At 39.3% G+C, this 26,231-nt stretch overlaps 1 protein-coding gene across 3 annotated transcripts in view; it reads left to right on the top strand.

Moving 5' to 3' along the window:
* Window positions 1-8,088: 8,088 nt before the first annotated feature.
* Window positions 8,089-26,231, top strand: part of NUP107 (nucleoporin 107) — a 52,290-nt gene continuing 34,147 nt past the window's right edge. The window contains exons 1-8 of one of the 3 annotated variants that reach the window (XM_060112258.1): window positions 8,089-8,202; window positions 9,917-10,008; window positions 10,526-10,612; window positions 11,272-11,387; window positions 14,584-14,728; window positions 19,594-19,697; window positions 22,468-22,595; window positions 23,296-23,344. In XM_060112258.1, coding sequence (XP_059968241.1) covers window positions 8,195-8,202; window positions 9,917-10,008; window positions 10,526-10,612; window positions 11,272-11,387; window positions 14,584-14,728; window positions 19,594-19,697; window positions 22,468-22,595; window positions 23,296-23,344 — 729 coding nt within the window. In that variant the 5' untranslated portion in view covers window positions 8,089-8,194. Of the gene's footprint in view, window positions 8,203-9,916; window positions 10,009-10,525; window positions 10,613-11,228; window positions 11,388-14,583; window positions 14,729-19,593; window positions 19,698-22,467; window positions 22,596-23,295; window positions 23,345-26,231 lie in introns of those variants that run through there. The other 2 variants (XM_060112256.1, XM_060112259.1) reach the window with 2 other exon arrangements.

Below are 26,231 nucleotides of genomic sequence, written 5' to 3'. Positions count from 1 at the left end.
AATAATTTTTGTAAACATTAAGTAATTAAGTCGTAACTTCATAGCTAAATCAGAAAAAAATAAGTCATCATTCAAAAAGCAAAAGGAGTTTAACTTTCTTCTGTTACCTGAAATTCAATCTTCTTACACAGCTGAAGAACTTCAGTTGATCTTGTGAAGGACAAAGAAGCAGAAGTACTCCCCTGGGATGGCAGAAAGTTTCCTGAAGATTAAACTCAATCTTTTAAAAATTGCAAATAGGAAGCCAGGACAGATTTCTAAGCACAGAGGTACCTAATGCCCTTTTGAGGCACAGACTCCAGCTTCCTAAAAAGTTTCAAGGGCAGTGTTCAAGACAGACCCAGCTTTTTCTTGGCATTATAGTGCACTGCCAATACTTACATTATAGCATTTTATGCTTTTAAATGCTCTTCTGTTTATAGAACCTGCATAGTTGGCTCTTATATGTCAATATGTTTGTAGCTCAAAATATCCTCGAAGTATTTTAAAAGTCCGTGCCTGCTCTTGATTTACAAACTAAATATACTACATTTTCAATCATTAAAATAACCCCTTGGGACTTCCCTGGCGGTCTAGTGGTTAAGACTCTGCACTCCTAAGGCAGGGGACACAGGTTCGACCCCTGGTTGGGGAACTAAGATTCCGCATGCTGCACAGCATGGCCAATAAACAAATAAATAAATAAATAACCTCTTGAAAATTGTGTTGTTGTTAAAGAATAGATTCATAGCATACATTTTCATAGATGATCTAGTTAGAAGATATTTACTTATAGAAAAAGATAACTGTACATATATGGAATCCATTCAAGTTTTTTTTTTCCATGGAATGTTTAATGAAATCATCTATCGGGAAATACCTGAACCGGGAGAGGAAGGGGGCTGCCCAAGACAGCAGTTGGGGCGCTGATGATAACCAACACGGGTTACAGGAAAGTTTGACCTACATCAGAACTGTAGTGCCGAGTCTCCCTGGCTGATTCTCCACGTCTCTCTAGGCTTCCCGTCCCTGCCTCTCGTGGGTGCTTATGGAGCCAGTTGCTTCTCTGCATTTCTCCCTGCCAGGCTCCCTTCTCTTCTTCCACCTCCTCAGCTTGTTTGCAGCGGTCTCAGGTAGGGGTGCATGCCACTAACTCCTATCAACTTTTCGTTCTGCACACGGTCTTCGAACGGATCCCAGCGCCCTCCATTAGCAATCCAGTGAGAGCCACAAAGGCGAGCTGCATATATAACTTAAAATTCTTAGTAGAGTTCTGGAGGCTGGAAGTCCAAGATCAAGCTGTCAGCAGGTTTGGTTTCTTCTGAGGCCTCTCTCCTTGGCCTGCAGATGGCCACCTTCTTACTGGGTCCTCACGTGGTCTTCTCTCTGTGTCTTCATGTGGCCTTTCCTCTGTGGGTCCACGTTCCTGGTGTCTTTCTCCTCCATTCAAGCTTTTAAATTACTCGTTATATTGTTTCTCAAAAGGTTTTCATTTAGATGATGATGTGTTTGTTTTCACTGTGTTCTTTTAACCCCTCCCTACCCTCTTCCACCTCACTAGCTATGCAGCATGTGCCTCCCATCTTTCTGACTGTCAGACACAGAGATCTGGACAATGACCTGCATTTGGTAAAGTGGACTGAAGGCTGAATGCCATTATCTGTGTTCTTAGCACCATAGAAGCCACCGCATGGATTCTTACGCAAACCCTAGAGAAGAGGAAAGAACCCCTGTGATGTGTGAGGTTGAATTTCCTGCCTTCAACCCACCAAACCAGGGAGGATGAGGGCTCAGTCAGAAGTAAGACCATTATAAGAAAAACAATTTTTAATGTGACTTTTCTTAGCCAGTCGAATTTATGGGGTAAGGTTCATGCTAGCTACCTTCTTTTAATATTAAAAGCTAAATAAAGTATAAATCATGCTATTTAGAGAAAAGAGAACAAAACAATGCTGTCTCAAAGGCCCTAAGAAATCATTCATCAGGGATGCGAGTGCGTATTTGATTTACAGAATTTCTATGCCAAGCAGAGAAGTATGCAAAAACAGCAAAGCAAAATGCAGAAGCTGCAATAATAGTTTCGTAGTTTAGCTGGAGCATGTCCTGTATCAACAGGGATTAACGATTTTAGTTTTTTGATCGCCCCCAAGATCATGTTCACTATTGATGACGCCTAAGATGTCTGTAAAGAGTCACTGCAATTAATTTATTTGTCCGGCAAACTTTTTGTCAGCAAATTCACTACCACCTTAAAAATGTCACTGACTGCTCTATGCTTTCAACACTAGAAGCACAAGCTGCAGTGAAACCTGTATTGAGCTCACCCTTACTGTCAGAATTCTAAGAAGCAATAACATATTTATGATTTCATGTTAAAAATCTCCCAGACATCACTGTTTAAATCATAATTTAGCAATAACAGAGTAACTTGAAATTATGAAGTTTTACATTTCACCATTCTGTTTTCCTCTTCACATTGAACAAAATTTGAAAGGATTAAGAGGAGAAGCTATAACACATAAATTATTCAAGAGTTCTTCCTGTTTTTAAGCTCCACAAGACTGAGATGACAAAGAACTCTTTTGAAGTGGTAGAGAGTACTGTGAGGTATCTATATATGATAGAATATAATATAAATGAAAATAAATTCAGTCTGATTATAAAAATGTAGATATTCTTATTAGATTATTTGTTGAGGAATTGAATGCAGTTGTATTGATTGGAAATGACCCACTCATTCAAAAAAATTTGAGCACCTACAAAGTGACAAAAGGTAGAGATGAATAAAACAGATACGGTCCCTGCCTTCTTGGAGCTGAACAAAAGAGCAAACACATACTAAATATTTACTATACACGGTGCATTATAATATTCGTCTATGTTTATTGGTTATTATAGACCAAACGCTGTTCTAAGTGATTTGTCTGTGTAAACTCATTTAATCCTCGCGGTAAATTTCTCAGGTAAGTACTATCATTTATGTTATACAGAAGCAGAGAGGTAGTTTGTTCAAGGCTCCACTGAGTAAGTGGAGGAGCCAGGATTCAACCCAAGGAGTCTGTGTTCTGTGCCACCTCTCAAATTGCTACATAAATAATATTTAATCAAGAGTACAAACTTCTGAGGACAATACTCTTATCTCAGCTTTGCAGAAGAGGAAACTGAAGTGTAAAGAGGTGAAATAACTCATCAAATATGAACTGACAAGACCCTACCCACTACACTACACTACACTCTCTGCTTTACAGGCAAGATAGGCACACAAGGGTCAACTAGGCTCCGTATTTAAACTTTGACCCCATTTGACCTCAAGGTAAAGCATTTTCCTTCAAACCAGATACTAACCCCACCCCACCCCCAGCAAAAAATGTCATATCAGAAAAGACATAATGTACTCAATCAATAGCTTCCTGCTATCACCACCACGACCACATCCTTTCTTAGACTCCTGTCAGTCTCAGGGAGTCCTTCCATTAGCGTTTCTCCTCTATGTGAGGTTCCGATAACACATCTGAATCTTCGAGGGCACACACGGTTTACGCTCCACACTTAAATATTTTTTTACTCCCCTGATTCATGAGCTTCTTCTTGAAATTTAACATTTTTTCTATCTTTTTTGCTCCCTGATCTCTCCAGACCAAACTCATATCTTGCAGATTCCCCCTAAAATCCATTCAAAGTTCTGTTTTCCTTCCCAGCACCGATGTATAACTGCTTTACAATATCACTGCTACTTATGCATGAAATGTGTGTCAGCATTTTATTCTGACTACCAAGATCTGATGCATCTTGAGCAGGAAGCCAAATTAAATAAAAAATAATTTTGGATTTATTTTGGTTTATAATTTGGTTTCTTTGTTTAAGACTAAAATATTTCCTTGCACAATAATGTGAAATGTACTTAATGCCACTGAACTGCACACGTGGAAATAGCTAAAATGGTAAATTTTATGTGATATATATGTCATCACAATTTTTTTAAATAAATAAATAAATAAGCTAAAAGAGTTGGTCGACATCAAAAAGGAAAAGAAAAAGAATAAAACACTGCCAATCAAGCCCTAATATCAATTTACAAGATCTAACGGTTTTACCTCATAACAGGTTTTAAGTAAGAATATTTTAAGAAAATAATGGCCAGGGAATTCCCTTGAGGTCCATTGATTAGGACTCCACAGGGACTTAAGATCTCACAAGCCACAGCACAACCAAAGGAAAGAAAAAAAAAAACGCCAAATTTTATTTGGTGACTATAATGGTGACCTAAAATATTTATGTATTCCAAGTTTGTGATCAATTATGTATATTTGAATAGGTAAGTTTACATGATTTTTTTTTAATCAGCAAATGTCCTTTTCCCCAATCAATCTCTCCCAGCTACAAGCACAGTGCCTGGTACATAATTGACACTTGATAATTATTTGTGAATGGGTGAATAAAGGATTCTTCAGGATTATAACCACTGAGCTGCTTTATATGGAGAACAAAAGGAGACTTTGCAATTATATTTATATTTATCAATATAAAGTATTAGTTATTTTGAGATCTTTATATAAACAGGGAAAAATGCTTCTGCATCAGAGGTGAAAAAAAAGGATTGGAATTAATTCAATTCAATCTATGTTACTAATGTCACTTTCTCTATGTCTTAAGTTTGATGATGCAAAATGAATGGATAATTATTGTAAGAATAAGATAATTTTTGAACATGTATAATATGCCACACATTTAATGCCTGGTACTATTCTAAGGCTTTACACATATTAACTCACTAAATCCTCCTAACAACTTTATGATTTCATACTATTATTACACCCAAAAAGAATAAACTGAGGCACACACTTGCACCCAAGGTCATGTAGCTGGTATGTGGTGGAGCTAGGATGTAACCCAAGTCAATCCAACTTTCAAGTCTGAGCTTCTGACCACTTTGCTCTATTGCTATTTTTGTATTTTGTCCTCACAATTACCCTAAGAGAATATTTTCATTTATAGAGGTGAGGTTTAGAATAGTTAAATAGCTGATAAACTGCAGAACTGAGATTTAAACCTGGGAAACCTGATTTCCAAGACTGCTCTTAACAGCCAGGCAATATTGTCTCCTGAGCCAAGCTAGGTCTTAAAACCTACATATGGTTTTGGTTCGGCCAAAAACTGGTATTTGTATTTAATTCATGATTCATGTTATTTACTATAATTTTGGCTTGTGATTCAATTCAGTTCAAGTCCATGACCTGAAGTAAATTACTTAATCTTACTGCAATTCTACTTCTTTAGATAAAAAGAATATTATGGGGCCTCCCTGGTGGCGCAGTGGTTAAGAGTCCGCCTGCCGATGCAGGGGATACGGGTTCGTGCCCCGGTCTGGGAGGATCCCATATGCCGCGGAGCGGCTGGGCCCGTGAGCCATGGCCGCTGGGCCTGCGCATCCGGAGCCTGTGCTCCGCAATGGGAGAGGCCACAACAGTGAGAGGCCCGCATACCGCAAAAAGAAAAAAAAAAAAAAAAAAGAATATTATGAAATTTTAATAGCATGTTTGCAATGTTTTGAGCTCAAAGAAGAAAACTGCTGTTTTAGAATTAGAACATGTTAAATTTCAGATACTCTGTATCCTCAAAGTGGACATGCCCAGTAAGCAATTGGATGTATGAGTCTGGAATACAAAAGCAAGATATGGGCTAGAACTATAGATTGGGAATCTGGGGGGAAAGAGTTGGTAGTTTAAAGCCTGAGGATAGTGCAGAGTTGAAGAAAAGAGAGCTTAGGTCAGAATTCTGGAGAAACTGAATTAACATTTAAGGGAAAGGCAGATTTCAAAAGCCCACACAGGAGACTAGTTAAGAGAAGCCAGAGAAGACTTTAAAAAGCTCATGAGGAAAGTCATGAGACCTAGGGACAGGACTGTGGCAGAGAAGAGAGTGGTCTGCAGTGTCAAATGCACCCAAGATGATGAGAGATGAAAAACAAACTTTTACTGACAAAGAGAGCATTGGTAACCTTGTTTGGAGCAGTTTTCCTTTAGCAGTGAGGGTTGAAGTCAGACTGTGTTAAGTTGCATTGTCAGTGTAAATAGAGACAAGTTTTCCTCTTTCAAAATATTTGGCTAAATTAACAATGATGCAGATGAAAAATATTTGATATGATTAAAATGTTCATACTGTTAAGTGAAAAAGCGATTATAAAACAGTGTTATAGTCTGATCCCACTTGTTCCAGTTATCTATTGCTACATAACAAGCCACCCCAAAATGTAGTGGCGTAAAACTGAAACAGAAGGGAAGGGGGCAGGGCACATTAAAAGAATGCCTAACCATTGAGGACAAGACATAAACTGGTTAGAACCAACTAGGTCCAAGATGGCAGAAGATTCAACTTCCAGTAGACCTTCGGTCTCATTATACACTCATTGTAATTGTAATACATTAGCATCTAAATGACACACCCACAGATGCCATGACAGTTTCCAGGCCTACCATAAAAGGCCAAAAAGTGGGCCTTGGCCCAGTTCCTGGAAATCCCCGTCCCTTCCCCAAAATAGTTGGAATAATCCTCCCACTTGTTAGCCTATGAAATTACCCAGTAATAAATTAACCACCCCATATTTCGGGGCTCACTCTCGCCTTTTGAGATGGACAGGATTCTGTCTATGGAATGTGTATCTCTTTAAATAAATCCACTTCTTACCTATCACTTTGTCTCTCACTGAATTCTTTCTGTAACGAGACATAAAGACCCTGAGCTTCATTAAGTCCTGAGACCTGGTGTGGGATTTCAATTAAAAAGTGGGTTCAAGTCCCAGTCTGAGTTCTGGCTGGGTTCGAATCCCATCCGAGTTGTGCAGTTTCCATATGGTGTTTATGCCTACTAATCGATTGTTTCAAAAGTGAACCCCAGTGCACTTTTTAACAAGTGTTCCCTCTTTGCATATGAACTGAACACTGAGCTAATCCTTTGCCCAAAGCTGCTCTTCACTTTTATTGTGTGCCTTATGGTCAATCACTTCAAGTACATTACATGAATAAAACACATTGGAATTCACTTGCTAGGGGACACATGGCAAGAACCTGAAACACTGGCTCATACTTTGAATAAACCTGTCTCTGGCACTGACAAAAACCATTAAGACCACATTTCATTTTCCGTAAGAGAAAAGTGTTCTTTTGTACAAGAAAATTAGGATATGGGAAAAATGAGAGAGCACTAGGGTGAGACCCAAGTAGTTACTGGAGGAGGAAGAAATTAACATTTCGATGAGTACCATGTGCAGTGCACATTTGACATCTCGTTTTAATCCTCCCAACAACTCTGCTATAAAGGCGTTCTACAGATGAGGAATCTGCAGCGCAGGGGTTTCAAGCCTAGATGGAGCCCAAAGCCACGTTTCTTCAAAACCCCACGTCGTCTCAGCAGGAATTAGGTATGAAGAAGCCTTCCTAGAACGACATTTCCCAGGATTTGAGTGGAATGTAAATGCCTAAGGCAAAACTTCGACTGATTCCTTCAGGGCCAGAATATTCTTTTTGCGTATCCTGCACTTTGAAATAGAGGGCAATACCAACATCTTTTATGCTTTCTTTAAACAGGTGATCCTTTTCTCCTTAATAGGGAAAAATACCAAGTAAAGAACAAATAGCCATTATGGAAAACAATTTCAAAAACTGTAGGGGGTTTACACTACAGTTCAAACAAGGTGAGTACAGTAAGAGAGACACAGGGACCCCCGAAGTGTAGCGCAGAGATTGCACGTCAGAATTCCAGGTCCAGGCTGTTTCTAACAGAGAATACCAGGAAGTGACTTCACATTTTTCTAGACTATCAATGTACGTCAAGTATCCCAGCAGGATAACCCCGGCGCCTGGACCACGCCCATAAATGCCAGTCAAGCAAAGTGGCGGCCGCACAGCGAGGCGAAACTGTCAGGCCCCGCCCCCTGCCCCGCCCCCGTCCTGCCCCGTCCCGCCCAGCGTCGTCAACCGCTGGCACACCTTTGCGCCTGCGCAGACCGGACAAGCGGCGGCAGGCGGAAGAAATTGCGCATGCGCCGAATGGGAACGTTGTTCCTTCCCTCCCGCCTCTCGCCTCTTTTTTCTACAGCGGCTTAGGGAGGACGTGCTTCCGGGTCAAAGGGTTTGCTTCCGGAGAGCGGGAAGGCTGAAACGCGGCGGTTAAACTGGGACTGAGTTTGCGAGGTTCTCGGTGGGAGAAGGCTATAGCCATGGACAGGTGAGTTCTGGTGGTGACGGCCGAGCCCAGACACTTGTCCCTCCAGGGTGTTGGAGGAACGAAACCCGACTCCCAGAGGAAGCCGACGAGGGCCCGGGTGCTGACCCTAGGACTCCTTTAACGGGCTGGGGTACTGCAGCTGATGGAAGAAAGGCCGCTTGGGTCGGGAAGGGATACAGCTAATGATAATCTGGTTCCCACGGCGGCTCTGCCATCTACTCACTTTCGCGCAACATTTTTCGCTCCTGGGTTGGGCGAGGTAGGAGGTGGCCCGGCATTCGAGATGTGACCTGCCCGAGATCACAGAGCCAGTCAGTGATGGAACAGGATCTCAGCCCAGACTTTCTGATTACAGGTTCCAGCACCAGATAGTTATTGAATTCTTTCTATGACCCTGGCACTATGCCAGACACCTGCGTAAAAGATGAGTTATTCAAGGTTCTTGGCCTCTGGGGAATGTGTAGTGGAGGAGGCAGCCGAGCAGTATGGAGTGATAAGTGTTTTGTACTGCTCTGTGGGAAAAGAAATGAGGAGCAATGAAGTCTCCCCGTCATGGGAGGTATCAGGAAGACCTCTCAAAGGAGAATACTTTCTAGTTGGTGTTTGAATAGTAGCAGTAGCCTACACTGAGCAACTTAAACGTTTTAAATATATTATTAGCTAATTTAATCTTTCTAACAATCCTGTGAGGATAGCTACTGTGATCCTCTTTTTACACCTAACATTGGGGCTAAAAAAGGTTAAGGAACTTGGTCAGTTAACAAATAGAAGAACCAAGTTGCCAACCTGGATCTGTGTCTCTAGACTCCAGGAGGCTGTTTGATGAGTAAGTATTCACCAGGTAGACCAAGGGGGCAAATGTAGGCCTCTGTAAAAGAAGCAACATGTACAAAGGAGTAAGGATATGAAAACGTAGCTGAATGGTCACATGCAGTGTATGTTTGTATGGAGTGATGTTTTGGCTGAATATAAGGCTGAACTGGTAAGCTGGGGTCAGGTTGTAAAACCCATGCTAGGAAATTTGGACTTGATTCTGTAGGCCAGAGATAGCTATCTGAAGATTTTCAAGTGGACGAAATGCATATTAGATTCTTGTCTTAAGATACAGGCCTCTCAATTCACACAATTTATTTTCTAGACTTTGGGCAGACAATGACAAGGGCATTGTGACTACAGTAGTGCTGAGACAGGAGACACCCTTAGTGTAGTCTGGGGAGAAAAAACTTGCAGGATCATTTCTCTCCAATATACTAGATTTCTTTTTTACTTAGCCTCCCAAGTCACCAGCTTAAATAGTAGTATCCATGGTTTGAAGTATTTTGGAAACTACAGAAGATCCTTTTAAGAGTTCCTGCAGTTTTAGGGACCTCAATCCAAAGAGGAAAGGTTTACCGTCATGAAGCAGTTATCTAAAACAGTGTTATAATATAAATTTAGATTCCACGTGTTAAAATAATTCCATAGGAGAAAATAACAAGTAAGTATTAGAAAGTCATAGAAGTCTTTGTGCAGGTAAAATCTGAGCAGGACTTTAAGGGATAAGCAGGATTTGGAGCCAGAGGGGCATTGTCAACAAAAATATCAAAGACTTGGCTACTGGGATGATCTGCATCTTGACTGACTTAGGATCCTTTGGTCCAATCATGGTGATAAAGTTTTTTTGCAAATGCTACATTCTCATTTCATTCACATGAGCTTGATTATGCCGTTTTAGGAGTGGCTTTGGAGAGATGTCATCTCCTGTGATCCGGGAGGCAGAGGTGACTCGGACTGCACGAAAACAGAGTGCTCAAAAAAGAGTTTTAAGTATCCTTTGCATTTTAAGCATGATTATAAAAATTGCAGCATGTTCGGAATCAGGATTATAGACTTTTCTTTTTATGAGAGATATTAAACACTAGCTATAATAATAAAATGCTATGAACATTAGTTTTAGTTTGTGTGTTTTTTTTAACTTCCCAGATGTGTTATTTTGTAAGTATAATGCTGAAATTCAGTGAGATTCATGTTTCCCTGAAAATAAGGATGTTCCATTTTACTGCTGACCATCATACTGTGGTTAGCTTCTGCTGAGATTAGATTTTTTTTATTATTTGAAATCTGACTAACAACTTTTAGTTCAATGTGTAGTAACCTAAGACTGATAACTGAGAATTTAAAGGGGAGAGGGAATTATTTACTCTTCGCATAGAAAATACGGTAGCCATAAAATACCTTGCCCTTGAAAAATGTATTCACATATTTTGTATAGTGTAAATATAGTTCATTCTAACTTTGATGGTGTCTTTTCTACGTAAAAAACTTTTCTTAACTTTTCCTGTAGTTCAGGCATCCCAAGATGAAATTTTTGCTAATACTACACCAAGAAACCAAGTTATCCCCCGAACTCCCAGCTCATTTCGACAACCTTGTAAGATTTTTCTTTTTGCTTTTAAAGCATTTAATAATGATAACAATAATAGCAACTAATACCATAATATATTTTATATTTTATAAATTATCTCTAATTAAGAACAAATAATAATGATTGCAGTTACTATTTGTTGAACTCTTACCATGTGTAAGTCACTGTTCTTTACATAAATGCATACTAACTATGACATAGGTATTATCTCTATTTTGCCAAGACTGAATGTGAAACTTAGAGAAGTTGATTAACGCAGATAACATAGCTAGGTAAGTATGTAAGTAATGGAACCAAAATTCGAACCATTATCTGCTTACTCCCGGGCCCATGTCCTCTATACTATAGTATGCTTTATAAAGTTAGAATTTGGCAAATTCATGGCCTCATTAGTGTCCCTTTTTTTATGCTCAGTTATGCTATAATGAAAGCATCTCTGTTTGCAGTAAAGTTTTTCTTGGTGGGCTCAGTAGTACCAAAAATTCATATTTAGAAAAATAAGTTGAATCTTCATATGATGGAAATGTTAATATTGAAAGTATTTATTTGGTTAGAATCTAAATAATGGAAAAGTGAAAATTATTCTTTATTGTTTGTTTGCTTGTTTTCTTCCATGATCAAGGCTCACGCATTTCGAATTCTTTTTACTCACCTCTTCCTAGTAGTTACTCCAACAAACCGAAGCTTACTAAGGCAGCCAGATATTTTCTGCATCCTTGGAACTGGAGGGAGGTCTCCTCGGCTTACACAGTCTTCGGGGTTCTTGGGAAATCTGTCTATGGTATGTAGAAAGATGGGGCTGAAATTTCCTTCCTTTTTATTCACGTAAGATATTTAGCTTAAAAGCTGTTAATGAGAATTGAAGTCTTATCTGTCATAAAATAATTCGGTTATGTTCATTGAAATCAGTTTTTGACTAGAAAGACGTTCAGAAAACTGAGACCCTTAAGCATACTCGTGTCATAGGTGGAAGCTGTGGCACCAGCAGCAGTTAGTTGCCGACAGAATGTGTTAACCTGACAGTTTGCTGATCAGCATAAATCAATTCCGATTGGTTGCTATTGGTATAAAAGCTGAGCCCAAGAAGCATAGGAGAGAAGGAAGCCAGGAGTTACCAGTGAAGACTGTCATAAGGAAGGAGGACAAAGCCTTAAAGGAAAGACGAGGAAATTTTGGGAGAAGTAGAGGAGACACTCCTTAGGAATCACTATGATAGAATATTTAAAATAGCAAAAGAAATGTCTTATAAACTGTGATACAGAATGACTTGACCTGGGTGCTTAAAATGCCCTATAGAAAAAGAAAGAATTGTATCCAGCTGAGAAGAAGGAAATGGAAGACTTTTGTTGGAGTAGTAGAGTATTGTGGCCCATTTAGTTCCAGAAACAAGATAAAAATGCCTTTTTATTTGGCTCTGTGCTTATTAAAAAGAGGTGTTGCATGTTAAACCTCTCCTTGTCTTAGAAGGTTAAATCGATCTTAGCAGTATTTATTACAGTCTTATGAATTTTTAGAGTGTTAATATCTAACAGTGATCTAGTCATTGAACAGTTTTACTTTGCTTATGAAACTGGTTTATTTTGGCAATGTTTATTCTTATTCTTCTTAAAAACATGAGTGAAGTGACTGCTTCTGGGTTTAAGCAAAAGAAGATGAGTTTTATTATTTACTGCTTCAGAACTGCAAGATTAATAGTAAAATTGTTACTCTTTTAAAGAACAGGATAGAGTAAATATGTACTGATTATTACAAAATGTTTGGAAATTACTTTATAGTCAAAGATACTGTCTTGATTTGTTTTGCCTATTTTATTTTATTTTTTAATATTTATTTATTTTCCTTATTGTTTTGGGTCTTAATTGGGGCACACGGGATTTTCATTGAGGCGTGTGGGATCTTTTCGTTACGGCACGTGGTCTCATTGTTATGGCGCACGGGTTTTCTCTGTCTAGGTGTGGTACATGGGTTTTCTGTCTCTCGTTGTGGTGCGCAGGCTCCAGGGTGTGTGGGCTCTGTAGTTGTGGTGTGCAGGCTCTCTAGTTGAGGCGCGAGAGCTCAATAGTTGTGGTGCATGGGCTTAGTTGCCCTGTGGCATGTGGGTTCTTAGTTCCCTGACCAGGGATCAAACCCACATCCCCTGCATTGGAAGGCGGATTCTTTACCACTGGACCACCAGGGAAGTCCCTGTTTTGCCAATTTTAATATCAGCTGTGAGAAGTGGTCTTAGATAGCCCTGAAGGAAGTACAATTATTTGCTATGTTGATTTTACCATGTGTCTACCTGCTAAGATTTGGTTATGGACCAAAGTATTTTTCTGAATGCAGGATATCACTACTGTGTAAGATTTTCAGTTTGAACTTTATAATAATGATGATAAGTATCCAGAAGGGAGTAAACTATCAATCAGTCTTCGGTAGCTGCAGCTAAGCTCTCCTCAGCCCATAGTTACTACCTCACTAATATATAGGGCCCCAGCACCCATCTTTAGCATTTTTCCTTGGGGAGACTGATTTAAAAGTACATTTTTATTGTTGCTCATGCCTGGATTTTAAGTAAAGGTAAATTTTAAAAAGATTTTCATTACTATTTTTTAATATGTCCAGAAATATAATAGTAGAGTAAACCTCCATGTATTTATTGCCCACTTTCAACAGTTATCAGCATATGGCTGATCTTGTTTCATCTACACCCACAAGCATTTCCCCCACGTTATAGTTCTCAGATTTCATACCATTTTATCCATAAATACTTCAGTAGGTATCTCTGAGACATAAGGATGCTTTCTTTAACATAAGTACAATATTGTTAACACATCTAGCCCCTCCCTACACACACACAGAGTAATTCCTTTATCATTTCAAATAGCCATTTTATGTGTACCTTTTTCATTACAATACGTATATCATTAAGTGTTCATACTTCTTCAGTTGCGTCAAATTTTTTAAGTTGGTTTGTTCAAATCAGAATCCAAACAAGCTCAACACATTGCATTTGCTTGGTATGTCTCTTAAGTATTTTAATCTATAAGTTCCTCCATCATTCTTTTTTTCTTTACCATTTATTTGTTGTAGAAACTGGATCATTTGTCCTGTACTATTTCCCAAAATTAAAAAATTGATTTGAACTAGTCCTAGAGCAATAGGACTAAAGCTGATATTAGTTTACTTATTAATATCAGCTTAAATATTACAAAATGGAATCTTTATTGGCTTTTTTTTTTAAGTATGGAGTAATACAAAGAAGAAAACAAAAAAGCTGGGACTGGGACTTTCCTGGTGGTGCAGTGGTTAAGAATCTGCCTGCCAGTACAGGGGACATGGGTTTGATCCCTGGTCCCAGAAGATCCCACATGCTGCGGAGCAACTAAGCCCATGCGCCACAACTACTGAGCTTGCGCTCTAGAGCCTGTGAGCCACAACTACTGAGCCTGCGAGCCACAACTACTGAGCCCGCAAGCCACAACTACTGAGCCCGCATGCCACAACCACTGAAGCCCGCACACCTAGAGCCTGTGCTCTGCAACAAGAGAAGCCACCACAATGAGAAGCCCGCGCACCGCAACGAAGAGTAGCCCCCGCTCGCCACAACTAGAGAAAGCCTGTTCACAGCAAGGAAGACCCAGCGCAGCCATAAATAAATAAATAAAAATTTTTTTTAAAAGGAAGGAATATACTGCCTTTTAAAAAAAAAAAAACCCACCAGGACTTCCTTGGCAGTCCAGTGGTTAAGACTCCAAGCTCCCAGCACAGGGGGCGCAGGTTCAATCCCTGGTCGGGAACTAAGATCCCACATGCCTCATGGCATGGCCAAAAAAAAAAAAGCCATGATTTCCTTAATAAAATGGCCCCATGGCTCTCTTTTAAAAGTGAAAAACACATACCTATGGTCTTTAAAAGATTTTAATAGTATTAAAGTCTTTATTCACTCAGCAGCAATAACCGCATTACTTTTCTGTATCTTCCTTTTATTTTTTCAGGTAACTAATCTGGATGACAGTAATTGGGCCGCTGCATTCTCATCACAGCGTGCAGGGCTCTTCACAAACACAGAGCCCCACAGTGTAACAGAGGATGTAACTCTCAGTGCTGTTATGTTACGGGAGGACGATCCTGGAGAAGCTGGTAAAATTTCGTTTGTAACACAGTAGCTTGTCGTTTTACTAAGATCAGGGAAATTGTCTCCTATTCCTGAACATCATTAAAAACTATTTTTTGTTAAGCCAACTAGTTATGGTAACAGTTACGACATTTGATGTAGTAGCTCTAGAAGGTTGAGAACCTCACGTTAGTTCTCAGTTGGAGTGGCATTTTGCCGTTTAATCTTTCAGTATAAGTAGTAGCCTGTTAGGTTATTAGACTAGTCTGTAATATTTTTATTCTTTCCATATTTGTGCTGTTGAAAGAGCTTCTCTTTTTCTTTTGGTTTAATTTTTATCTGACATTGTTGACGTGTTTTATTTGGCCTGGATGCTAGTGTTGTTCTTCAAATAGTACTGTGACTATTCTAACTTTACGTTGGTTATTACCATTCCCTTTTGGAAAAAAAATTTGCTTTTAGTGTCTCTGTACCTGCACATTATGACATAGGTTCTTCATTTTATCATTATAAGCTAACATGTATGAGTGCTAGTCAGTATGCTTACCACTGTATGAACACTAACTCCTTTCATGGTCCATTAAATAGATACAGTAACTGTTTCCATTTTCAGGGAGAGGAAACTGCTGCTCAAAAAGATTAAGTAACCTGTTTGAGCTCACCTGGCTAGGAAGTGATGGCACCAGGATTTGAAACTAAGCAGTTTGATTCCAGAGCCCTTCTCTCTCTCTCTTTTTTTCCTAATAGATTTATTTATTTATTTTTGGCTGTGTTGGGTCTTCGTTGCTGTGCTCAGGTTTCTCTGGTCACGTCGAGCAGGGGCTACTCTTTGTTGCAGTGCATGGACTTCTCATTGCAGTGGCTTCTCATTGCAGTTGCAGAGCACGGGCTCTAGGCACGCAGGCTTCAGTAGTTGCAGCACGTGGGCTCAGTAGTTGTGGCTTGCGAGCTCAGGCTCAGTCTTTGTGGCGCACGGGCTTAGTTGCTCCGCGGCATGTGAGATCTTCCTGGACCAGGGCTCGAACCTGTGTCCCCTGCATTGGCAGGCGTATTCTTAACCACTGCATCACCAGGGAAGTCCCAGAGCCCTTCTCTTAACACTCTGGTGACCACTCCTTCTTTGTAGTATTTGCCAGTTATAAGTACTCAAATATTGAGTGACTCAAAAGTACTTTGTACTTAATCTATAAAAAATTTCATTTTTAGTATGAACCATGGCTGAGGCCTTAAATTATTATACAGTATTGTAGTAGAGTGTATGTATTTTCCCTGAGTAAAACATGTCATTTTAGTATCTATTATAACTTTCTCAGCTACTTTGTTATGGTGTACTTAAAATATAATTCAGATGTTTCAAAATTTGGCTCATGGTTTTGTAGTAATGGTCAACAGACTACTGAATAATACATTTTGGAATCTTTAAAGACTTGTAGGTAACAAAAGACAAAATAAATTGGACTACATCAAAATATGTGTCAAAAGAACAATCAATAGAGTGAAAGGCAACCCACAGAGTGGGAGAATATATTTGCAAATCATATATCTCATAAGAGATTAATATTCAGTATGTAGAAAGAACTCCTACAACTCAACAATAACAGAAAACAAACAACTCAATTGAAAAATGGACAGAGGACTTGAATAGACATTTCTCCAAAGAAGATATAAAAGTAGCCAATAAGCACATGAAAATTTGCTCAACATCAGTAATGTTGCATTATTAAGTAATAGTTTGCATTAAGGAAATGCAAATCAAAACCACAAGACACCACCTGAACCCATTAGGATGGCTACTGTCAAAAAACCCCACAGGGCCTCCCTGGTGGCGCAGTGGTTGAGAGTCCGCCTGCCGATGCAGGGGATACGGGTTCGTGCCCCGGTCTGGGAGGATCCCATATGCCGCGGAGCGGCTGGGCCCGTGAGCCATGGCCGCTGGGCCTGCGCATCCGGAGCCTGTGCTCCGCAACGGGAGAGGCCACAACAGTGAGAGGCCCGCATACCGCAAAAAGAAAAAAAAAAAAAAAAAAACCCACAAAAACAGAAAAACCCCAAGCAAACAGAAAATAACAAATGTTGACAAGGATGTGGAGAAATTGGAGCTCTGGTACATTGTTGGTGGGAATGTAAAATGGTAAACAGTGGTGGTTCCTCAAAAAATTAAAAATAGAATTACCATATGATTTAGCAATTCTTCCTCTGGGTATATACCCAAAAGAAGTGAAAACAGGATTTTAAAGAGATTTGTGTTCCCTCATTTATAGCCCCATTATTCATAATGGCTAAAAGGTAGAAGCAACCCAAATGTCCATTGATGGACGAAGGATAAACAAAATGTGGTATATACTTACAGTGGCATATAATTCAGACACATGCTACAACATGAATGTACTTTGAGGACATTATGCTAAATGAAATAAACCAGTGGCATAGGGACAAATACTGTATGATTCCACATATGTGGGACACCTAGAGTAGTCAAACTCATAGACATAGAAAGTAGAATAATGGTTGCCAAGGTCTAGGGAAAGGGGAGAATGGGGAGTTATAGTTTTAGGATTTTTTTTTCGAGGTATAATTGACATAACATTCTGTAAGTTTAAGGTGTACAACATATTGCTTTGATACACTTGCATATTATTAGTGTTAGCTAACACCTCCATCATACTTCCACATCACATAATTATGATTTCTGTGGTGAGGACATTTAAGATCTAGTCTCCTAGCAACTTTCAACTATGTAATACAGATTTATTGATTATAGTAAATGCTGTGCATTAGATTTCCAGAATTTACTCATCTTCTAACTGCAAATTTGTACCCTTTAACCAACATCTCTCAATTCCCCCACCCTCTAGCGCCTGGAAACCACCATTCCACTCTCTGTTTCTATGAGTTTGGCTTTTTTAGATTCCTCATGAATGATATAGTACAGTATTTGTCTCTCTCTGTCAGATTTATCTTACTTAATGCCTTCAGGGTCTATCCAGGGTCTATCCTGTCACAAATAGCAGGATCACTTTCTTTCTCATGGCTGAATAATATTCTGTTGTATATATATACCACTTCTTTATCCATTTATCCGGTGATGGACACTTGGGTTTTTTCCCTGTCTTGGCTATTATGAATAATGCTGCAGTAAGTGTGGAAGTACAGATACCTTTTTGAAAGCCTGTTTTCATTTCCTTTGAATATATACCCAGAAGTGGTATTGCTGGATCATATGGTAGTTCTATTTTTAATTTTTTGAGGAACCTCCATACTGTTTTCCATAGTGGCTGAACCAGTTTACATTCTCATCAATAGTGCACAAAGGTTCCCTTTTCTCCACATCTTCACCAACACTTGTTATTCCTTGTGTTATTGATGATAGCCATTCTGACAGATGTGAGGTGATATCTCATTGTAGTTTTGATGTGTATTTCCCTGATGATTAGCGATGTTGAGCATCTTTTCAGGTACCTGTTGGCCATTTGTATGTCTTTGGAGGAATGTCTGTTCAGTTCCTCTGCCCATTTTTATTTTTATTTTTATTTTTTTTTTTTTTTGCGGTATGCGGGCCTCTCACTGTTGTGGCCTCTCCCGTTGCGGAGCACAGGCTCCGGACGCGCAGGCCCAGCGGCCATGGCTCACGGGCCCAGCCGCTCCGCGGCATATGGGATCCTCCCAGACCGGGGCACGAACCCGTATCCCCTGCATCGGCAGGCGGACTCTTAACCACTGCGCCACCAGGGAGGCCCCCTCTGCCCATTTTTAAATCGGATTGTTTGTTTTAGAATGTTATGAATTCTTTTTTTTTTTTTTTTTTTTTTTTTTTTTTGCTGTACGCGGGCCTCTCACTGCTGTGGCCTCTCCCGTTGCGGAGCACAAGCTCCGGACGCACAGGCTCCGCGGCCATGGCTCGCGGGCCCAGCCGCTCCGCGGCATGTGGGATCTTCCGGGATCGGGGCACGAACCCGTGTCCCCTGCATCGGCAGGCGGACTCTCAACCACTGCGCCACCAGGGAAGCCCTGTTATGAATTCTTTATATATTTTGGAGATTAACTTCTTATCAGGTATATAGTTTGCAAATATTTTCTCTCATTCCATAGATTGCCATTTCATTTTGTTGATTGTTTGTTTAGTTGTATAGAGCCTTTTAGTTTGATACAGTCCCACTTGTTGATTTTTTGCTTTTATTGCTTGTGCTTTTGGTATCATATCCAAAAAGTATTGCCAAGACAAGTGTCAAGGAACTTTTTCCCTACATTTTTTTTTCTAGGAATTTTACAGTTTCAGGTCTTATTTAAGTTTTTAATTCATTTCAAGTTCATTTTTATGAGTGGTGTAAGATAGGGGTCTGAGTTTGTTTTTCTGCATGCGGTTATCCAGTTTTTCCAGCACCATTTATTAAAGAAACTATCCTTTCCCTGTTCAATATTCTTGGCTCCCTTGTCAAATATTAATTGACCATATATGTGGGAGTTTATTTCTGGACTCTCCATTCTTTTCCATTGGTTTATGTGTCTATTTTTATGCCAGTACTGTTTTGAATACTATAGCTTTGTAGTGTAGTTTGAAATCAGGAAGTGTGATGCCTCCTGCTTTGTTTTTTCTCAGGATTGCCTTGGCTATCCTGAGTTTAGTTTTGCAAAATGCAGAGTTTTGTGGTCCCATGGTGGTGATGGTAGCACAGCAGTGTGTATGTACTTACTGCTACTGAACTGTACGCTTAAAAATGGTTAAAATGGTAAAGTTTGTTACATGTATTTCAGCACAATTTTATATTTTTAAAAATACAGCAGTTAAAAAAAAGGATTTGTAGCTATGTTTTTAAGTTTTTAAAACAAACAGAGTTACCTAGAAGTATGTCATTTAACTCTTTCTGTTCCATTTCTTTTTAATGTGTTCTAGCATCCATGAGTATGTTTTCTGATTTCCTGCAGTCTTTTTTGAAGCACTCTTCAACTACAGTTTTTGACCTTGTGGAAGAGTATGAAAACATTTGTAGTAGTCAGGTAAGTTAATTTCACTGCATTGCTGGTCAGACTTCAGTACTCTTAAGTTTTTTTTGAACAGCATCAATTTGTGAATTTCTATACTATATTTAAGGAGGATGTCTTGGGTTGTAGTGACAAGTGTGGCATGGTTAGAAGGTCAGCCAGAGCAGCTCTACTTTTTACACGTTGAGAGTCTGTATAATATTTCTTTTAAGGACAAAGGGATTCTGCATCTTTGAAAAAGGAAAACCCAAAATATACAGAGAACTTAAAACTCAACAGTAAGAAAATGAACAGTCTAACTGAGAAATGGACAAAACATGTAAACAGACACATCACCAGAGAAGATCTACAGATGGCAAATAAGTATGGGAAAAGATGCTTAACATCATATGTCAACACAACATTATAAATCAACTATACTCCAATATAAAATGAAAATTTAAAAAAAGACACATCATATATCATTAGGGAATAGCAAATTAAAACAACAAGATGCCACTATACACCTGTTAGAATGAACAAAATCCAAAACACTAACAAAACCAAATGCTGGCAAGGGTGTAGAACAAGAATTCTCATTCATTGCTGGTGGGAATGGAAAATGATACAGCCACTTTGGAAGACAGTGTCTCAGTTTCTTACAAAACTAAACATACTCTTACCATATAATCTAACATTCATGCTCTTTGGTATTTACCCAAAAGAGTTTAAAATATATGTCCACACAAAAGCCTGCACATAGATGTTTATAGAAGCTTTATTCATAATAGCCTAAATTTAGAAGTAATCAAGATGTCCTTCAGTAAGTGAATGGGTAAATCAACTGTGGTTCATCCAGACAGTGGAATATTATACAGCCCTTAAAAGTAATGGGCTATCAAGCCATAAAGAGATGAGGATTAACCCGAAATGCATATCACTAAGTGAAAGAAGCCAATATGCAAAGGCTACATATGGTGTGATTGCAACTATGCGATATTCTGGAAAAGGGAAAACTTAAAGAGAATAAAAAGATCAGCAGTTGCCAGGGTTCAAAGGGCAGTAAGGATAGAAAGTGGAGTACAGTGGATTTTTATTGGAGTGATATTATTCTGTGTGATATTATTATGAGGGATACATGTCATACATTTGTCAAAACCCATAGAATGTACAACACCAAGAGTGAACCCTTGTGTAAACTATGGACTTTCAGTAGTAATGACATGTCAGTGTAGCTTCAGTGACTGTAACAAACGTACCACTCTGGTACTGTATATTGATATACAGTTAGGGGGTTAGGTTGTGTGTATTTGTGGGCAGAAAGTAATGGGAACTCGCTGTACTTCCTACTCAGTTTTGCTGTGAACCTAAAACTGCTCAAAAAATTAAGTCTCGGGCTTCCCTGGTGGCGCAGTGGTTGAGAGTCCGCCTGCCAGTGCAGGGCACACGGGTTCGAGTCCTGGTCTGGGAGGATCCCACATGCCACGGAGCAGCTGGCCCCGTGAGCCACAATTACTGAGCCCGCGCGTCTGGAGCCTGTGCTCCGCAACAAGAGAGGCTGCGATAGTGAGAGGCCCGCGCACCGCGATGAGGAGTGGCCCCCGCTTGCCACAACTAGAGAAAGCCCTCACACAGAAACGAAGACCCAACACAGCCATAAATAAATAAATTTAAAAAAAAAAAAAAAGTTGAAGCATTATGTTCGCTGGTTCTCAGAGCACATTCTCCTTCCATCTGTTACTCTTGAAAAAAAAAAATTAAGTCTCTTTTGAAGGAAAGGAAAGGACTTCAAGAAACTATTGCATTCAAGAATAATTGAAATAATAGTAATAGCCAACATTTTTTGAGCATTTAATATTAGTTCAATAATCAATTTCTGAATTGTTCCATTATAAAAGCAGTAGCTTCATTAAATAACAAAAGCAATAATAATCACCTAGTGAATCACTGGAGTCAGGATTCCAGTAGAGAATTTATTAAAGGAATGAGAAATACAGATAATACTTTTATTAAACACTGGCCTTAAGACAGAAGTAACATTACTTTTTGAATACTTTTTAAAGGGTGGGGAAACCTGTTGTTTTGGTAGTGATTCTTCATTTTCTGAATGAGACCAATCCTGTTTCTTAATTGCCCTTGATAAAGAGGTAATATTCATAACCTTTGAGAAAGGTTTCTTTTACCCTGGGTCCTTAAACCTCCTATTAAATAATTTGGTGTGTGTTTCTGTGAAGAACATCCATATCTTTCATTAGACTTCCACAAAAAGTCCTCAAATGGTTAAGAACTACTGTTTTACAGCAAGGAGGGATTTTGGTTAAGGTTTGGTTAGAAACGACAATGTTTTGGTACCAGTCTTAGGAAAATATTTTTCTTGATTTTTTTATGTGGTATAAATTTTTCAGATAAAATTTGAAGATACCTTATTTTTAATTTTCATTGCTGCTCTCTGTTGGTTCATGTTATGATTTTGTTGGGTGTAGGTTAGATTTAGCTTATCTTCTGGGTTGATGTACAAGGAGAAAAACATACTCATGGCTGTTATTGTTGAATCTGAAATCTAGAGTCTGTTAAACTTTTACATATATACTCACATAAACACACCTTACTTCAAATTAAGGCCATTTCTAGTGGGAATGTTATATTACACTCAATTTAAAAAAGACAATAGACAGGAAAAATTTATAATATAAATATGTACATATATAAAGCATATATAATTAGTTTTAGCACTATGTACTTGAAGAATACAAAGTTGTGACTCAAAATTATAGAAAACCTTATTACATTTGTATTTTTAATTCAGGTGAATATACTGAGTAAAATAGTGAGCCGAGCAACACCTGGACTTCAAAAGTTTTCAAAAACAGCCAGTATGCTCTGGCTTCTTCAACAGGAGATGGTCACGTGGAGGCTGCTGGCTTCTTTGTATAGGTAAAGTTGTGTAGGACTTTAAAGAGAAATAAACTGGCAGAATAACTTGGAAGTTAGAGTAAAATGTGTTTGGAAATAGCTTCTGCCATTCTGTGATACTTATCATTTCTAATGCCTTAGTTGTCAGAAGTGAGTTAACGAGGAAAGAGGGGAATATTAATCATAAAGCTGGTAGCTACCAAAAATTGGATATGTGTAAAGATTTAAGGAAAGTGCTAAAAATACGGCAATATTTAGAAGAGGATAGATTAAGAAAAAGAACTGACAGATATACTTTATGTAATGTGGAACTTTGAGAGAAGTTAACCAAATTTTTCTTCTCTCAGATGCTCCTTGGTTTTGGCTCTCATTCTGTTACTTTCTCATCCTAATGAGAAAATCTTGAGAGAAAATTATGTTTTTTCATTTGGGCCCTGTGAAAACATTATATTAAAAAGTTAGGTGTATGCATTAGCAGGTAACCATTAAAGACTTTGCAGTTTGTATCTTCAGTAAATATGTTTGTTCAGATGTCAGTATTAGATTCAGAAGGCATTTACTACTTGATTTTTGCTTTTAAAAGCATGTTGGCTAAGTTAATTGGAAACTCATTTGTTTACAGTGGATGGAATGCAGGTTTCTACAGGTATCTAGCTTAAAAAGGTGATTTCATTTACTCATATGAAATAAGGCTTTTTCATTTTGTGTTATTTTTCCCCAGAGACAGAATACAGTCTGCATTAGAAGATGAAAGTATGTTTGTAATTACTGTAAGTTTTATATTAAATTTTTTCCTTTATAAATGCTTAAAAATTCAAATGTTTTTAGTAGTAGAATTTGATTTTTGACCCTCCATCTAGAGTTTCTTCATTTAAAAAATTTTACAAATAAATAAAAGATACAATAATCAAAATTGATTTACATTATAGAGTAAAAGGTTAAAGTTCTCTTTTATCCCTCATACTGTTCAGTCTAACAATATAGTACGTATTCTACCAGACATTTTTCTCTGCATCTTTATACATATATACACACACAGTTTTGTGGGGTTTTTTTTGAAGATCAAGTTGAGAATGTCATTTTGAAATGTTTAGTTCCACCTTGGGAAGGTCAACCACAGTGTTCTAGAGTTGCCTTCCTTCAGACAAAGGATCCTCCAAACAATGACGGCTATGCCTCATTATCCTCGAAATCAAACATTGACCTCCTAGGAAATTTGAGAGAGTTGTCCCTCAGGCCATTCAGCAGAAGCCTTTTTTTAATGCAGTCTGGGTGAAGTGTTGCAGGATTCAGTGACTTGGGTCCTAGTAAAGGTGTTAGTCAAGTTGTTAAATTGTGCAGACTTCTCTGCAGCGCTAGAATATATTTTGTTCTCTCCTAGACTCCAAGCAGAGAGAAGACACAGCCTTAAGGGAATGAGTCCCCCGGCTCCGTCTCATTCTGTAAATGGTCTTTCCACATGTTTCTTTTCCTCCCAGCAGACCCAGGGGAACTCAGCCACGTTGCCCCCCTTCAAAAGTCAGCACCTTCTGCAGTTAACGTTTGAACAACACGGGTTTGAACTGTGTGGGTCCACTTAACACACAGACTTTTTTCACTAAATACATACTGCAGTACTACATGATCTGCAGTTGGTTGAATCCTCGGGTACAGAACCTCGGTTACAGGAATGAGCAGTACAGAGAGCCAACTGTAAAGTTACATTTGGAGTTTTGACTGTAAGGAGGATCGGTGCCCTAACCTTTGCATTGTTCAAGGGTCAACTGTATTTCTTTTATTTTTTTTTATTTATTTTTTTTTTTTGCGGTATGCGGGCCTCTCACTGTTGTGGCCTCCCCCGTTGCGGAGCACAGGCTCCGGACGCGCAGGCTCCGGACGCGCAGGCTCAGCGGCCATGGCTCACGGGCCCAGCCGCTCCGCGGCATATGGGATCCTCCCAGACCGGGGCACGAACCCGTATCCCCTGCATCGGCAGGCGGACTCTCAACCACTTGCGCCACCAGGGAGGCCCAACTGTATTTCTTTTAAAGCAAAATAATTTGCAAGCGCTGTAACTCCAGCTTGTCAAAAGTCAAACCCACTTTTGCCTTTCAGTGGATGGCACCATAGCTAACTTTCCAAGGAACCCTAATGTTCCCTAAGCCAGCACTTCTCAAACTTTACTGTGCACATGAGTCACCTGGGGATCTTGTTAAAATGCAGATTGTGGTTCAGTAGGTCTGGGGAGGGGCCTAAGATTCTGCATTTTTAAGAGGCTCGCAGGTGGTGCTGATGCTGTTGGTCTGTAAACCACACTCTGAGTAGCCAGGGTTTAGACCCTGCTCTCTGCCTCATCTCAAAATTTAGTCCATCATCAGATCTTGCTCACTTTAGCTCTTCTGTTCCAACTCTGACCTCTCATCTCTGTTCCTCTTGCCACCACTTAAGCCAAAGCCTTCCCCATCATTTTTTGCAGGAATTATGGCAATAGCTTCATCTAGTCTCCCTGCTCTATACATACACGTAGTTTTGGGTGGCGGGGGGTGGGGGTTGGTTGGGTGTTTTTTTCTTTTTTACCATATAGTATGATTTCATTTATACCTTATACTGAAGAGTTTTTTATTATTCATCAATATTTCTTAAGTTTTTTTCATGTCAATTTGTATACGTTTACCTTATTTTTTCATAGTATGCCAAAGTATAAATGTGCCATAATTTTTTTCAGACATTCTGCGGGACATATTTGTTTCCAGTATTTTTGCTATAGTTATCAATAATGCAATGAACATTCTTCACACTTACCTACATATTTGAGTATTTCCTATATTTCTGGAATTGAATTGTTGGGACAAAGTTTGATAGAGTTGGTCGTGTTGCCTTCCTAATGAAATGTACTAGTTTACACTCACAGTGTGTGAAAATGTTTACTCTGCCATCAATCATTTGATTTTGCCAGTTGGAAGGAAGGTACCTTGTTTTTTCTTTTTTTAATTAATTTATTTTTGGTTGCGTTGGGTCTTTGTTGCTGCATGCAAGGCTTTCTCTAGTTGCAACGAGCGGGGGCTACTCTTCGTTGCCGTGCGCGGGCTTCTCATTGCGGTGCCTTCTTCTGTTGTGGAGCACGGGCTGTAGGCGCGCAGGCTTCAGTAGTCGTGGCATGTGGGCTCAGTAGTTGTGGCCCGCGGGCTCTACAGCGCAGGCTCAATAGTTGTGGCGCACGGGCTTAGTTGCTCCGCGGCATGTGGGATCTTCCCAGACCAGGGTTTGAACCCATGTCCCCTGCATTGGCAGGCAGATTCTTAACCACTGCGCCGCCAGGGAAGTCCTAAAGTTTTTATTTTATTTTATTATTTTTTACATCTTTATTGGAGTATAATTGCTTAACAATGGTGTGTTAGTTTCTGCTTTATAACAAAATGAATCAGTTATACATATACATATGTTCCCATATCCCCTCCCTCTTGCGTCTCCCTCCCACCCTCCCTATCCCACTCCTCCAGGCGGTCACAAAGCACCGAGCTGATCTCCCTGTGCTATGCGGCTGCTTCCCACTAGCTACCTACCTTAGGTTTGGTAGTGTATATATGTGCATGCCTCTCTTTCACTTTGTCACAGCTTACCCTTCCCCCTCCCCATATCCTCAAGTCCATTCTCTAGTAGGTCTGTGTCTTTATTCCT

The sequence above is a fragment of the Mesoplodon densirostris genome, chromosome 11, assembly GCF_025265405.1.
Source record: "Mesoplodon densirostris isolate mMesDen1 chromosome 11, mMesDen1 primary haplotype, whole genome shotgun sequence".
Taxonomy (NCBI): Eukaryota; Metazoa; Chordata; class Mammalia; order Artiodactyla; family Ziphiidae; genus Mesoplodon; species Mesoplodon densirostris.
Note: the sequence above shows the minus strand (reverse complement) of the source record. Positions and strands in the feature narration are given on the sequence as shown.